Source organism: Lampetra planeri, chromosome 10 (genome assembly GCF_965212315.1).
Source record: "Lampetra planeri chromosome 10, kcLamPlan1.2.h2, whole genome shotgun sequence".
Lineage (NCBI taxonomy): Eukaryota > Metazoa > Chordata > Hyperoartia > Petromyzontiformes > Petromyzontidae > Lampetra > Lampetra planeri.
Window position 1 is genome coordinate 290,655 of NC_136116.1, and position 16,234 is coordinate 306,888.

Here is a 16,234-nt window from a genome sequence, read left to right on the forward strand (position 1 = left end):
GTGACTTTACCGAAAGAACCAAAGAGTAATTCCTGCAGTCACGAAAGCTCCACATTTAAGATCGAACCACTTCTACAGGGAAGTTTCAAGTTTATCTTTTTCTCTCTCTCTGGGTTTTTTGTTTTCTCTCTCTGCCTGTGTATTGAGTGTATTTTTTCTGTCTCCACTCGTTTTTTCTCATTCTTATGTTCTGCTCTGTCTGTGTGTCTCTGTTCCTCTTGTTTTATGTTTCATCTCTCTTTGGAATTTTCACACTTAAATTCTAACTTAGCAATCTTTGAAAAACGTAATCGACCAGGCTATGCGTTAATTGTGTGTTGACCGACTCTCTGTGTTGTATTACATAACATTTCGATATTTTGCTAGGTTATTTAATTTAGTGTGTTCTTTCTCCCTCTTTCCTAATGTTCAAGCTTGCGTAATTGACCACGCGTCGCCGCACTCATTGACGTTAGTTTTTTCTCTAACCCCTCCCTCTCTCCGCCCCCGCCCCCTCTGTCTATTTGGGGCCTCACCACAGAGACGATCTCCCTCTCTGTGTCTGTGTTACTCTCTCTATGTATCTTGGTGATATCTGTCTGCTTATATGTCTGTCTATAGTTTTCTGGTTAGATTTTTGTTGCTATTTCATTTATACCTGATGATGATTGCTTGTGTTGCAATCGAAACGTCGTATGCTATTATTTAATTTATTATTTTATCTTCATACGTGACTTTACCGAAATAACCAAAGAGTAATTCCTGCAGTCACGAAAGCTCCAAATTTAAGACCGAACCACTTCTACGGGGAAATTTCAAGTTTATCTTTTTCTCTCTCTCTGGGTTTTTTGTTTTCTCTCTCTGCCTGTGTATTTAGTGTATTTTTTCTGTCTCCACTCGTTTTTTGTCGTTCTTATGTTCTGCTCTGTCTGTGTGTCTCCGTTCCTCTTGTTTTATGTTTTGTCTCTCTTTGGAATTTTCACACTTAAATTCTAACTGAGCAATCTTTGAAATATGTAATCGACCAGGCTATGCGTTAATTGTGTGCTGACCGACTCTCTGTGTTGTATTACATACCATGTCGATATTTTGCTAGGTTATTTAATTTAGTGTGTTCTTTCTCCCTCTTTCCTAATGTTCAAGCTTGCGTAATTGACCACGCGTCGCCGCACTCATTGACATGTTAGTTTTTTCTTTAACCCCTCCCTCTCTCCTCCCCCGCCCCCGCCCCCCTCTGTCTATTTGGGGCCTCGCCACAGAGACGATCTCCCTCTCTGTGTCTGTGTTACTCTCTCTATGTATCTTGGTAATATCTGTCTGCTTATATGTCTATCTATAGTTTTCTGGTTAGATTTTTGTTGCTATTTCATTTATACCTGATGATGATTGCTTGTGTTGCAATCGAAACGTCGTATGCTGTTATTTAATTAATTATTTTATCTTTATACGTGACTTTACCGAAAGAACCAAAGAGTAATTCCTGCAGTCACGAAAGCTCCACATTTAAGATCGAACCACTTCTACAGGGAAGTTTCAAGTTTATCTTTTTCTCTCTCTCTGGGTTTTTTGTTTTCTCTCTCTGCCTGTGTATTGAGTGTATTTTTTCTGTCTCCACTCGTTTTTTCTCATTCTTATGTTCTGCTCTGTCTGTGTGTCTCTGTTCCTCTTGTTTTATGTTTCATCTCTCTTTGGAATTTTCACACTTAAATTCTAACTTAGCAATCTTTGAAAAACGTAATCGACCAGGCTATGCGTTAATTGTGTGTTGACCGACTCTCTGTGTTGTATTACATACCATTCCGATATTTTGCTAGGTTATTTAATTTAGTGTGTTCTTTCTCCCTCTTTCCTAATGTTTAAGCTTGCGTAATTGACCACGCGTCGCCGCACTCATTGACATGTTAGTTTTTTCTCTAACCCCTCCCTCTCTCCGCCCCTGCCCCCTCTGTCTATTTGGGGCCTCGTCACAGAGACGATCTCCCTCTCTGTGTCTGTGTTACTCTCTCTATGTATCTTGGTGATATCTGTCTGCTTATATGTCTGTCTATAGTTTTCTGGTTAGATTTTGTTGCTATTTCATTTATACCTGATGATGATTGCTTGTGTTGCAATCGAAACGTCGTATGCTATTATTTAATTTATTATTTTATCTTCATACGTGACTTTACCGAAAGAACCAAAGAGTAATTCCTGCAGTCACGAAAGCTCCAAATTTAAGATCGAACCACTTCTACGGGGAAGTTTCAAGTTTATCTTTTTCTCTCTCTCTGGGTTTTTTGTTTTCTCTCTCTGCCTGTGTATTTAGTGTATTTTTTCTGTCTCCACTCGTTTTTTGTCGTTCTTATGTTCTGCTCTGTCTGTGTGTCTCCGTTCCTCTTGTTTTATGTTTTGTCTCTCTTTGGAATTTTCACACTTAAATTCTAACTGAGCAATCTTTGAAATATGTAATCGACCAGGCTATGCGTTAATTGTGTGTTGACCGACTCTCTGTGTTGTATTACATACCATGTCGATATTTTGCTAGGTTATTTAATTTAGTGCGTTCTTTCTCCCTCTTTCCTAATGTTCAAGCTTGCGTAATTGACCACGCGTCGCCGCACTCATTGACATGTTAGTTTTTTCTCTAACCCCTCCCTCTCTCCGCCCCCGCCCCCGCCCCCCTCTGTCTATTTGGGGCCTCGCCACAGAGACGATCTCCCTCTCTGTGTCTGTGTTACTCTCTCTATGTATCTTGGTGATATCTGTCTGCTTATATGTCTATCTATAGTTTTCTGGTTAGATTTTTGTTGCTATTTCATTTATACCTGATGATGATTGCTTGTGTTGCAATCGAAACGTCGTATGCTATTATTTAATTTGTTATTTTATCTTTATACGTGACTTTACCGAAAGAACCAAAGAGTAATTCCTGCAGTCACGAAAGCTCCAAATTTAAGATCGAACCACTTCTACGGGGATGTTTCAAGTTTATCTTTTTCTCTCTCTCTGGGTTTTTTGTTTTCTCTCTCTGCCTGTGTATTTAGTGTATTTTTTCTGTCTCCACTCGTTTTTTGTCGTTCTTATGTTCTGCTCTGTCTGTGTGTCTCCGTTCCTCTTGTTTTATGTTTTGTCTCTCTTTGGAATTTTCACACTTAAATTCTAACTTAGCAATCTTTGAAATACGTAATCGACCAGGCTATGCGTTAATTGTGTGTTGACCGACTCTCTGTGTTGTATTACATAACACTTCGATATTTTGCTAGGTTATTTAATTTAGTGTGTTCTTTCTCCCTCTTTCCTAATGTTCAAGCTTGCGTAATTGACCACGCGTCGCCGCACTCATTGACATGTTAGTTTTTTCTCTAACCCCTCCCTCTCTCCGCCCCCGCCCCCCTCTGTCTATTTGGGGCCTCGTCACAGAGACGATCTCCCTCTCTGTGTCTGTGTTACTCTCTCTATGTATCTTGGTGATATCTGTCTGCTTATATGTCTGTCTATAGTTTTCTGGTTAGATTTTTGTTGCTATTTCATTTATACCTGATGATGATTGCTTGTGTTGCAATCGAAACGTCGTATGCTATTATTTAATTTATTATTTTATCTTCATACGTGACTTTACCGAAAGAACCAAAGAGTAATTCCTGCAGTCACGAAAGCTCCAAATTTAAGATCGAACCACTTCTACGGGGAAGTTTCAAGTTTATCTTTTTCTCTCTCTCTGGGTTTTTTGTTTTCTCTCTCTGCCTGTGTATTTAGTGTATTTTTTCTGTCTCCACTCGTTTTTTGTCGTTCTTATGTTCTGCTCTGTCTGTGTGTCTCCGTTCCTCTTGTTTTATGTTTTGTCTCTCTTTGGAATTTTCACACTTAAATTCTAACTGAGCAATCTTTGAAATATGTAATCGACCAGGCTATGCGTTAATTGTGTGTTGACCGACTCTCTGTGTTGTATTACATACCATGTCGATATTTTGCTAGGTTATTTAATTTAGTGTGTTCTTTCTCCCTCTTTCCTAATGTTCAAGCTTGCGTAATTGACCACGCGTCGCCGCACTCATTGACATGTTAGTTTTTTCTCTAACCCCTCCCTCTCTCCGCCCCCGCCCCCGCCCCCCTCTGTCTATTTGGGGCCTCGCCACAGAGACGATCTCCCTCTCTGTGTCTGTGTTACTCTCTCTATGTATCTTGGTGATATCTGTCTGCTTATATGTCTATCTATAGTTTTCTGGTTAGATTTTTGTTGCTATTTCATTTATACCTGATGATGATTGCTTGTGTTGCAATCGAAACGTCGTATGCTATTATTTAATTTGTTATTTTATCTTTATACGTGACTTTACCGAAAGAACCAAAGAGTAATTCCTGCAGTCACGAAAGCTCCAAATTTAAGATCGAACCACTTCTACGGGGATGTTTCAAGTTTATCTTTTTCTCTCTCTCTGGGTTTTTTGTTTTCTCTCTCTGCCTGTGTATTTAGTGTATTTTTTCTGTCTCCACTCGTTTTTTGTCGTTCTTATGTTCTGCTCTGTCTGTGTGTCTCCGTTCCTCTTGTTTTATGTTTTGTCTCTCTTTGGAATTTTCACACTTAAATTCTAACTTAGCAATCTTTGAAATACGTAATCGACCAGGCTATGCGTTAATTGTGTGTTGACCGACTCTCTGTGTTGTATTACATAACACTTCGATATTTTGCTAGGTTATTTAATTTAGTGTGTTCTTTCTCCCTCTTTCCTAATGTTCAAGCTTGCGTAATTGACCACGCGTCGCCGCACTCATTGACATGTTAGTTTTTTCTCTAACCCCTCCCTCTCTCCGCCCCCGCCCCCCTCTGTCTATTTGGGGCCTCGCCACAGAGACGATCTCCCTCTCTGTGTCTGTGTTACTCTCTCTATGTATCTTGGTGATATCTGTCTGCTTATATGTCTGTCTATAGTTTTCTGGTTAGATTTTTGTTGCTATTTCATTTATACCTGATGATGATTGCTTGTGTTGTAATCGAAACGTCGTATGCTATTATTTAATTTGTTATTTTATCTTTATACGTGACTTTACCGAAATAACCAAAGAGTAATTCCTGCAGTCACGAAAGCTCCAAATTTAAGACCGAACCACTTCTACGGGGAAATTTCAAGTTTATCTTTTTCTCTCTCTCTGGGTTTTTTGTTTTCTCTCTCTGCCTGTGTATTTAGTGTATTTTTTCTGTCTCCACTCGTTTTTTGTCGTTCTTATGTTCTGCTCTGTCTGTGTGTCTCCGTTCCTCTTGTTTTATGTTTTGTCTCTCTTTGGAATTTTCACACTTAAATTCTAACTGAGCAATCTTTGAAATATGTAATCGACCAGGCTATGCGTTAATTGTGTGCTGACCGACTCTCTGTGTTGTATTACATACCATGTCGATATTTTGCTAGGTTATTTAATTTAGTGTGTTCTTTCTCCCTCTTTCCTAATGTTCAAGCTTGCGTAATTGACCACGCGTCGCCGCACTCATTGACATGTTCGTTTATTCTCTAACCCCTCCCTCTCTCCTCCCCCGCCCCCGCCCCCCTCTGTCTATTTGGGGCCTCGCCACAGAGACGATCTCCCTCTCTGTGTCTGTGTTACTCTCTCTATGTATCTTGGTGATATCTGTCTGCTTATATGTCTATCTATAGTTTTCTGGTTAGATTTTTGTTGCTATTTCATTTATACCTGATGATGATTGCTTGTGTTGCAATCGAAACGTCGTATGCAGTTATTTAATTAATTATTTTATCTTTATACGTGACTTCACCGAAAGAACCAAAGAGTAATTCCTGCAGTCACGAAAGCTCCAAATTTAAGATCGAACCACTTCTACGGGGAAGTTTCAAGTTTATCTTTTTCTCTCTCTCTGGGTGTTTTGTTTTCTCTCTCTGCCTGTGTATTTAGTGTATTTTTTCTGTCTCCACTCGTTTTTTGTCGTTCTTATGTTCTGCTCTGTCTGTGTGTCTCCGTTCCTCTTGTTTTATGTTTTGTCTCTCTTTGGAATTTTCACACTTAAATTCTAACTTAGCAATCTTTAAAATACGTAATCGACCAGGCTATGCGTTAATTGTGTGTTGACCGACTCTCCGTGTTGTATTACATAACATTTCGATATTTTGCTAGGTTATTTCATTTAGTGTGTTCTTTCTCCCTCTTTCCTAATGTTCAAGCTTGCGTAATTGACCACGCGTCGCCGCACTCATTGACATGTTAGTTTTTTCTCTAACCCCTCCCTCTCTCCGCCCCCGCCCCCCTCTGTCTATTTGGGGCCTCGCCACAGAGACGATCTCCCTCTCTGTGTCTGTGTTACTCTCTCTATGTATCTTGGTGATATCTGTCTGCTTATATGTCTGTCTATAGTTTTTTGGTTAGATTTTTGTTGCTATTTCATTTATACCTGATGATGATTGCTTGTGTTGTAATCGAAACGTCGTATGCTATTATTTAATGTGTTATTTTATCTTTATACGTGACTTTACCGAAAGAACCAAAGAGTAATTCCTGCAGTCACGAAAGCTCCAAATTTAAGATGTCGTAAATCGTTTAATGTTTTCATGGTAGGACTGCTGAATAAACCACTCACACTAAAATTGCACGTGTTATCACGTTTTAAATTATTAGAATTGTTTGTACAATGAAACGACAATGTTTGAAGTGGGCTCACTTTGTTTACCGTAATACTTTCAGTGGCTGCAGGGGGGTGCGAAAGTTTCAGCTAAGGCTATGGATTGCACAATGGGAAGGGCCTTAACAAGCGTCTACCAGACGCGGAATCATAATTGCTGAGTCCCTTAGGCCGCTGCTATTGACTGAGCACTATACAGTCTTGACCATGAGCTTTGTTTCAAACTTCCAATGGCTTTGATGCCAGGAGGCAATGGCGTTACCATAGTGCCGCTATTGTCTGGGCAGTGCGCAATCTACCAGTGCTAAAACTGTACAGGGGTAACTACCGGTCCAGTAGCTGTAATATGATGAGGTCGAATGCTGGTAAGCCTAACAGTACGTTTACTTACTTATCTACCAGTTATGTGTTACTTATTTATTGGATATTTACTTTTGTTACTTATTTACTGTTTTAAGTTTTACTTGTTTCCAGTTAGTTTGTTTTCTTTGTGCACGTTATGATTTTAATGTTAACAATTGATAGTGGAATGTATTACAAATGTAAACTTTGTATTAATATGATGGAATTAAGCTGCGGTAACGACGTTAAAGATATTAATGCATGCGGGGTATATGGAGGTGCGGGCTATCTGAAATTTGTTTTACACAAAACGCTATTTTTGCGGAGTATATGCGTCTGCGGGTTATATGTGGGAAAATACGATACATCTGTAATGCGAGCAAGGATTGAGTGGGGGCGGAGTCTGGGTCACGTGGGAGAGAGGATTTAGGGAGAGAACCGGAAGGGGAACGGGGAGTGGAGACGGAGTGAAACGGGAGGAGGCCACGCTGGGCAGTACGGGGAGAGTGGCGCGGTTGCCACGCGTGGGAGACGTCGACACCGTCAGCCATCGGTGCCAGACGCAGAAAGCTAGCGGGCTGTGGGAGGCTAGCTGTATACGGGGCAGCAGTGAAACTGGAGAGCGGAGCAGCGGTGTGGCTGCAAGGCGGAGCAGCAGGGAGACTGCATATCGGAGCAGCAGAGGGGCTGTGGAGTGATCGTCGGGAGAGACGCGGGCCTGAGCGAGGACGCCGTGGTAACGAGATTCTACGAACCCAATAAAGGACAACGGAGATCGACATATTAGAAAGAGTCCTTTATTACATTGGTGTCAGAAGTGAAACGGTATGTCAAAACAGCTCAGAAGGAAGAACGTCCCTGCACCATCTTCTGACGACGACCTCCCTCCAGCGGTGGCGCTACCGACGATGGAGGAGGAAAGCGACGCTGGGACGAGCGGGGGTCCGGGCGTGCAGGACGTGGCCGCCTCGGTGGGCCCATCCGCGCGAGTGGACGCTGATGAAGGATGGCGACAGGTGGCGGCCCAACTGGAGGCACTGAAGACGGTGTTGGCGCAGTTGTGCGACCTTGTGACGCCGGCGACGACGGGGAACAGCGGGCCGGGGCCTTGCCGTCGCCATCAGCCCTCTCGACCACGCGGCACGAAGATGCCATCTTGGGCGTGGCCGAGGAGGAACGGCGGGAAGCCGCCATCTTGCGCCCTCCGCCGCGGGTAGCCGCTATCTTGCACACGTTGCGGAGTGACGCCATCTTGTCGCTGCCGCGTGAGTCATCATCGGCGGAGGACAGCGGAGCAAGGACCCGCAGCCGTCATTTAACAACGGTCAATGAATTCTCCATCGGCGGCGACTGGAGCGCATTCGCCTGCCGTTTTCAAGCGGCCGTACGATCCCCCAAATGGATGGACGCGGAGGCCCTGGAAGTCCTACCAACACTTCTCGACGACGAGTCCGTCAGGTTCTTCCGCTCCATCAAGGCCGACACGAAGAGGACGCTGCAGGGTGTCTTCGAGGAAATGGCGGATGCGTACAAGCCTCCGGACGATGCCCATCGTAGATTTGTACAGCGGCAACGGGCGCCTGAAGAATCGCCAGTGGCTTTCAGAGGCGCCGTTCTGGAACTGGCGATGGCAGCATACCCCGAGACGGAGCCGGATTTGTTGGAATCCCTTGTGTTGGGCAAGATGCTGGAATTGTCTAGAGACCTGGGGATCCCCATGCCGGTGTGCAGCCATGATAAGTTGACGTCCCGTGCTGCGGCTAAGTGCTTGGATGCTCAATTTAATCTCCGACGCTGGAAACAGGTGTCAGCTTGGAAGGGGGGCCCCATCGTTGAAGGCGGTGCTACGGGGTGGGATCCTAAGAAGGCGGTCTACGTTCCTGACGTCAAGGGTCCGCAGAAGTTGACGGCCGCCTCCGCCAAGTGGCCTGCTTGGGGGGGAACGGGGCCGAGGTCCGGCCCGCCGGCGCGGGAGCGTCGGGACAGAGGAGATGCCGCGCGCCGAAACGACGTGGAGTGTTTCCGCTGCGGCCGTAAGGGCCACTTCGCCAGGGACTGTTGGGCTCGCATCCCGGGGCCGCCCCAGCAGGAGGCCTCGACCACGGACGTCGCGCGAAAAGACCAGCCAGGACAGGCAAGTCGGTGCGCATCAGACACCCGGCAAGGCCTGTCACCTCAAGCATCACCATTGCCGCGCGGTCCGTGTGTCGTTAACAACCAGGTGCCGCCGATTGACCCGTGTCGCTCACTGACGCAATGGCGGTGATTGGCACGGAGGGTAGTTGCGGCCGCTACTGGGTCGTCCACGGTACCGGGTTCTATTTAGGGGGTCGAGGTGCGTATTTTGGTGGACTCCGGTGCGTCCGCGACCATTTTTTCGGATGTCATTTTCCATCTTTTGGGCATTCCGCCAGGGAGAGTCTTGTCCGGGGTGAAGTTTTTTTCAACACTGGATCTCTCCTCGGGATTCTGGCAGCTTCCCCTCGATGAGTCCTCGAGGGAAAAGACGGCTTTCCATATGCCACAGGGATTGTTTCAGTTTAATTGCCTTCCGATGGGCTTGAATGCGGCCCCCGCCACTTTTCAGCGGTTGATGGAGCTGGTGTTAACGGGTCTGCAGTGGGAGACATGTTTGATTTATTTAGACGATAGCATCGTCTTTAGCCGCACATTTGACGAACATTTACAGAGATTGGAGACGGTTTTTGCTAGGATGCGCTCCGCCAATCTAAAATTCAAACCGAAAAAGTGTCACCTACTGCAACGATCCGTGCGTTATTTGGGACACATAGTCAGTGAGGACGGGGTGGCCACGGACCCAGAGAAGACGGCATGCGTACGCAACTCGCCAACACCGGCCTCGGTTGGGGACGTACGTCGCTTCCTTGGGTTCGCCTCATATTATCGCAGGTTCGTTCCGAACTTTGCTATGATCGCTAGGCCCTTGCACCTCCTTACGGGTAAGGCTCGGAGGTTCAGTTGGGGTCCGCCGGAGGAAGCGGCGTTTGAGGGCCTACGCAATCGGTTGGCGACGGCGCCGACATTGGACTATCCGGATTTTGACCGACATTTTATTCTGGATACGGACGCTAGTGACACCGGGATCGGGGCCATTCTGTCACAGTCCAAGGGCGGCGTGGAACGCGTGGTAGCCTACGGTAGCCGTGTGCTGTCCCCGGCAGAAACCCGCTACTGCATTACTCGCCGCAAACTATTGGCTATTGTCTATTTTCTCCGCCAATATCGGCCGTATCTATACGGCCGTTCGTTTATTGTGCACACGGACCATGCGGCTCTGCAATATGCCCTGAGAGTTGACCAACCATCTGGCCAACTTGCACGATGGTTGGAGACCCTGCAGGAATTTTCCTTCGACATTCAATATCAGAAGGGGTCGCGTCACGCGAATGCGGACGCGCTCTCCAGATTACCACAGGGGTCCCCTTGCGCGTCGGGTACGAATAGGTGTACGCCGGTTCAGCTACCCCCTCGGCCTGTCGTGTCAGCTGTCGAGGTGCCTGGGGCTCCGGTGTGCCCAGGACCGGCCGATGGGGTTCTGAACCTGCCGCGCTTGGTATGGATTCGCGAACAATTGCTTGACGACTCGTTGGGGGCTTTACAGAGTCGGGCTGCGAAGGGAGCGGGGGGATTGCTGTCCGGTGGGATGCCGGGGGCCGCTCTCCGGGATGGTTTGCTCATGTGGAGGGAGGGATTGCATGACCGCTGGCGTCTGGTAGTACCGTCGTCGTTACGGTACGAATTGATTCGGACTCTGCACGGCGACACTTTATTACATCTCGGTGTGCAGAAGACTTTGTTAACATTGCAGCGAGACTACTTCTTGCACGGCATGACGACGGATGTCGTCGGACACATTCGGGCGTGTCCCGAGTGTGCCCGGCGGAAGCCGCCTAAAAACCCTTATGTGCCGCCGGTGCAGTCTATACAGGTGTCTCGAATCAACGAGTTCGTGGCGCTGGATATTTTGGGACCTTTCCCGCCATCCGCTAGGGGTAATAAATTTTTGCTGGTCGGGGTGGAATATCTTTCCCGTTGGCCGATGGCTTGGCCCTTACCCGACCAGTCGGCGGCGTCTATCACGGACGCCTTCCTGTTTGGATATGTTCTGGACAAAGGGGCGCCGGAGAGGCTACTCACGGATCAGGGGCGAAATTTTTCTTCTAAATTGTTGGCGGAAGTGTGCGCTGCTCTGGGAACCAAGAAGGTTCGTACGTCTCCTTACCACCCGCAGATGGATGGCATGGTGGAACGGCTTAATCGGACGCTGTCGGCCATGCTATGTCACACGGTTGACGAGAAACAAGCTGATTGGGACTTGCATATACCTGGGGTACTCTCCGCGTATCGGATGACGCCTCATGCGTCCACAGGGTATTCTCCATTTTTTCTAATGTACGGCCACGAGAATGTGCCGCCGGTGGAAGTACAGCTGGGTATGGGGGCGAGGGTCCTGTTAAACCTCTCCCTGGGTACATTCAGGACACTGTTCGACGCGTCGCCGAGGCACGGGAGGGGGCCCGATTGGCTACTGCCAAGACTCAGGCGCGAAACGAGCGTTGCGCCCGGCGCTCGACCGGTACATGCCCCTGGCGAGTGGGGGACTTGGCATGGCTGCACTGCCCGCAGGTGCGGCCGGGGACCTCCTCTAAGCTTCACAAACCATGGCAAGGGCCGGTTGAGCTTATTGAAGTCCCTAACCCGCAGTCCGCGCGGGTTCGGTTCGGATCACGGCGCTGGTACGTCCATACGTCTAGGTTGAAGCCCTATGTGGCCCCGCGGACGGATGCGTCATCCCCTGATGTTGCCTTGCCGGTGTCTTGCACCCGACGCACCTCTGCCCTTGCCTGTTGACTCTGCAAGCGCGCCTGTCGTGCCTTCTACGGACGAACCAGCCGTGACGCAGGCGGATGCGGCAAATCCTGCTCTGGGTGGGCCTACCACGGCGACGGGGCCACTTCACCCCGCTGCCCCTCCAACCCCACCACAGACACGGTTGCCAGAAACCCCGGACTTGGGTCTCTCTGGGGAATGGGACCTTGGCGTTGACGGGCCTCCAACAGCGGCGGGCGGTTCTACTCCCGTCGATCTTAAAACCCCATCGCGTTCTCGGTCTGTGGGGGGACCGCCGCCCGTTCGGGACGGGCCGGCGACCCGCACGCGTTCCAAATCCCTTTCCTTTCGTTGATTGTTCTTGTTCTTGTTGTTCTTGTTATCATTGTTATATTCTCCGTTGTCCAGTGATGCCAGATGGTTAAAATGTTGCTCGCATTATTTTATTATATTTATTGCAGCCGGGGTTTTCATCAGGGGGGGGTCGTGTAATGCGAGCAAGGATTGAGGGGGGGCGGAGTCTGGGTCACGTGGGGAGAGGGAGGAGTCAGGGTCACGTGGGAGAGAGGATTTAGGGAGAGAACCGGAAGGGGAACGGGGAGTGGAGAAGGAGTGAAACGGGAGGAGGCCACGCTGGGCAGTACGGGGAGAGTGGCGCGGTTGCCACGCGGTGGGAGACGTCGACACCGTCAGCCATCGGTGTCACACGCAGAGAGCTAGCGGGCTGTGGGAGGCTAGCTGTATACGGGGCAGCAGTGAAGCTGGAGAGTGGAGCAGCGGTGTGGCTGCAAGGCGGAGCAGCAGGGAGACTGCATATCGGAGCAGCAGAGGGGCTGTGGAGTGATCGTCGGGAGGGACGCGGGCCTGAGCGAGGACGCCGTGGTAATGAGATTCTACGAACCCAATAAAGGACAACGGAGATCGACATATGAGAAAGAGTCCTTTATTACATTGGTGTCAGAAGTGAAACAGCATGTCATCTCTAACATTTGACAGGGCACTCCCAGTGGCAGCTGTCACTGTTGGCACAAGGTGACTCAGCATCTGCCCTGAAAACAAACATTAGTCTGCCCATAGGGGGTGACGATTGTTTAGTGTGATTGCATGTGCACAACTCTCTGTGTTCCCCTGCCCGTGTAATTGGGATTACGGGTAATTTGAGGGAATTTGCATATTTGGCAAATTTGTATCATGATGCCAGTGCAACAGATGTCAAGGGATTTTTAACGTCCGCTGTGAAGCAGATGACATTAATTCTGTACTGTTTGGTTCTTTCGGTAAAGTCACGTAGGTAGAAAAATAATAGATCACGACATTTCGATCGAAACACAAGCAATCGTCATCAAGTGGGACAACCACAGCAAGAAAAAACTGCTGAAGTAGGCGAGAGATCTGCCGTGGCACGAGGTTATATAGGACTGGGCAGTAGAGGGGGAGAGAGAAGTGGGGGGGGAGGCGGGGCTCAAGGCCAACACCAGTGACGATTATCTGAACCAGTCCTGGGCCTCTCCTAGGTCTACTCGGCCTCAAATGAGTACTTGGTGTGGTGTGTAAAAACATCACCACTGGGGAGACAAAGGCGGTCGGGTGCAGTACTGCCAACCCACCTCGTGTACCGTGCCACCCTTCATAGGTGCTTGCTAACAAGACTTGCCCCAACATACTCTTTGTTTTTTTCGGTAAAGTCACGTAGGTAAAAAAATTAATAAAATTAATGAAAACTAAATTAAATCGCGACGTTTCGGGTGCAACACAAGCGTCCTTCTTCAGGTGGGGGCAACGTAGCGAAAGCACAACCGCTTAAGTGGTTGTGCTTTCGCTACGTAACACGCTTAAGTGGTTGTGCTTTTGCTACGTTGTCCCCACGTGAAGGACGCTTGTGTTACACCCGAAACGGCGTGATTTAATTTAGTTGTTTTCATTTATTTTATTTTTTACCTACGTGACTTTACCGAAAAAACCAAAGAGTATGAATCCTTGCAGTCACGAAAGTTTCAAATCTAGAATTACTTGCCCCAACAGTCTGCTAAGGCTATATGGGGTATATTTGTCTTTGTGTGTCTATGCTCAGCCTGTGGGCTACCTCGAGAAGAACTGGATGGAGGAAGAGTTCTCAGGTGGTTGCTACGTCAGCTGTTTCCCACCGGGGGTTCTCACCAGTTATGGAAAGTATGGCATGACATCTTATTTTAAAAAAATCACAGCAAAGTGGTGCCTCGCTCTCAATTTAAACACGTACTTACATTGTTTATGAATGGGTGGGTCATTTCAAAGTTCATCTGCACTACTTTCTGTGTTCCCCTGCCCTGCACTGTGCTCACAAACACGCATGGTCCCAGGGTGCTGAGTGAACCGTTTGGCAGGGTGTTTTTCGCTGGGACAGAGACGGCCTGGGAGTGGGCAGGCTACATGGATGGGGCGATCCGTGCTGGGGAGAGGGCAGCTCGCCAGGTTAACGCACATTGCACTCCACGCAAACTATGTATCAGTTGTGTTAGTCTTGTGTTAGTGGGTCCAACTGAGTCGCAGACGTTGTTCCTTTTGGAGGCAACACATTTATTTGTAACACCGTAACACAAAGGGGTAACGGCCCCTTTACCCGATACAGCCTCGGGTGGTGACCACCCAACTAACTACGCTACACAGAGGGGTTACTGCTACGAAGGGTCGGACCCTCACTCGGGTCTCTGACCTCGGTCCCTCTCAGGGACCCGCCTGATATCCCCTACGGTCGGGGCCGCTCCGCCCTCGGCCCCGCCCGCCTTCTCGAGCATACTCGTTCCCTCTCGATCCTTCTCAAGAGCTCTCCCCAGACACGTGATCACCCACCTGGGGCTCCCTGTGTGGACACTCTGGATCACGTGTCTACGGGGTCAACCAGAGTGCCATGGCCCGGGGCAACCCTGCCCCTGGGCTGACACTCACCCACTCCCCCTCGTGGGAGCCCCCACCACACGCTGTGCGTGGTGCCCGTATTATCCCAGTGCTTACCAAGCCCCGCTAGGGCTGGTATTACACACAGCCATCCACACAGTGCTGTCCACGATGTAGGAACATCGAACGGCCACGGCCCTTCCGGGCCGGCACCATACAGTGACATCCCTGATGTCACTACAGTTGTAATGTTCCCCCATTGTTATCTGGACAGTGCTGTTGACATTGTCACAAAACGAAGTATCCTTTCGGATCACTCGCAAAGCAGTGCAATCCTTTGTGTTGGAGAACGGCCCATGGAACCAGACATATCAGAGCTACCTATTAGAAACCTTTAAGTGACCTCTGGTACACACATAGGAGAGGGCAGCACTTGCCATTTTCTCTGTATGTGAGAGTGAGGTTCGTCGCATGACACTGGAACCGATATTTTAATGCTGAACGATGAAATTTTACCGAATTAAGTGAAGACTGGGCTGACACCATCAACTCACTACACTTGAGGAACCAGGCTACTGCCTGGTTTCAAACCCATTATCTCATTGGTGTCAGCTCAGCACTCTAAGCCACTCGGGCACCTTCCACAACCAAAGTATTAAATCACATTTTTAAATGTCGGACTTTTGTTAAATTTATTATCAAATCCCGTTAATGTTCTCTACATGTCTGTATCTGCGCAGGTATTGCATGCTCTTGGTCACATCCCTGAGGCCGCGGTTTGGGAGAACGAGCCTGCCCTGCCCTCGTACATGCCCAGCCATTCCCTCTGCCTCAGCTGTCTGCTCCCATCTGTGCAGACGGCACTCTGCGCCACAAGCATCCTCATTGCCGGGGCCATTGCTTACTTGCTGCAGTCGGGTGCCTGACCACACGACTGGCTCCTGCTCTGCCCTGAATGCTGTGCTGTGCAGATCAAGATGTCATCATGGCCAAGTCTTTGATAACCACTACAGCTCCTGCCACCAATGCTTTATACCCTCCACCAGTTCCTGCAGTTGCTGTACAGTAGACCCGCAGCCTGCCATAATGGTATCTCACCCACCATCTGGCCTTTGGTCCTCCCCTTGGTTGCCAGACTTGTCGAGACCACTCCAATATCTATGTCGGCAATTGGCCCTCCCTCATCCCGCACACATGTTCCACCCCCTAACAGTTTCCCAAATGTGTTGTCAGAGCACCGTTCGAAATAAAATCAAACCTTGCTTTCTGGAAAATGACGGTTGATTTGCTGTCATGATGTCTATTTTAAAACTTAGCTGAATTGTTCTAACAAATGTTGGTTTAAAAGTGATTTGTAACATCCAACGATACTGGATGTTACTTATAATGTCATCTTGTTTAAGCACCCTCATATTACGTCACATTTGAATTGTGAACCTTTGCATAAGCAATGATTCACTTTGGTTGCCTTGGGTGTAACGATACCTCGATTTATATCGAATTAATTTATGTCTTCCATTGGTTTATTTTCTAATGGTTTCAAGTGACCCCTTCACCCAATAGATGTTGCTACATTCACCATAA

General features: G+C 48.1%; 1 protein-coding gene across 3 annotated transcripts in view; it reads left to right on the plus strand.

Annotated features, from left to right (window-relative positions):
- LOC144720782 (amine oxidase [flavin-containing] B-like) overlaps positions 1 to 15,927 on the plus strand; it is a 77,761-nt gene extending 61,834 nt beyond the window's left edge. For 2 of the 3 annotated variants that reach the window (XM_078597818.1, XM_078597819.1), the window contains exons 11-13: positions 13,848 to 13,945; positions 14,116 to 14,227; positions 15,391 to 15,927. In XM_078597818.1, the coding sequence (XP_078453944.1) occupies positions 13,848 to 13,945; positions 14,116 to 14,227; positions 15,391 to 15,576 (396 nt within the window). In that variant the 3' untranslated portion in view covers positions 15,577 to 15,927. Of the gene's footprint in view, positions 1 to 13,847; positions 13,946 to 14,114; positions 14,228 to 15,390 lie in introns of those variants that run through there. The other variant, XM_078597821.1, reaches the window with a different exon arrangement.
- The last annotated feature ends 307 nt before the right edge of the window (positions 15,928 to 16,234 follow it).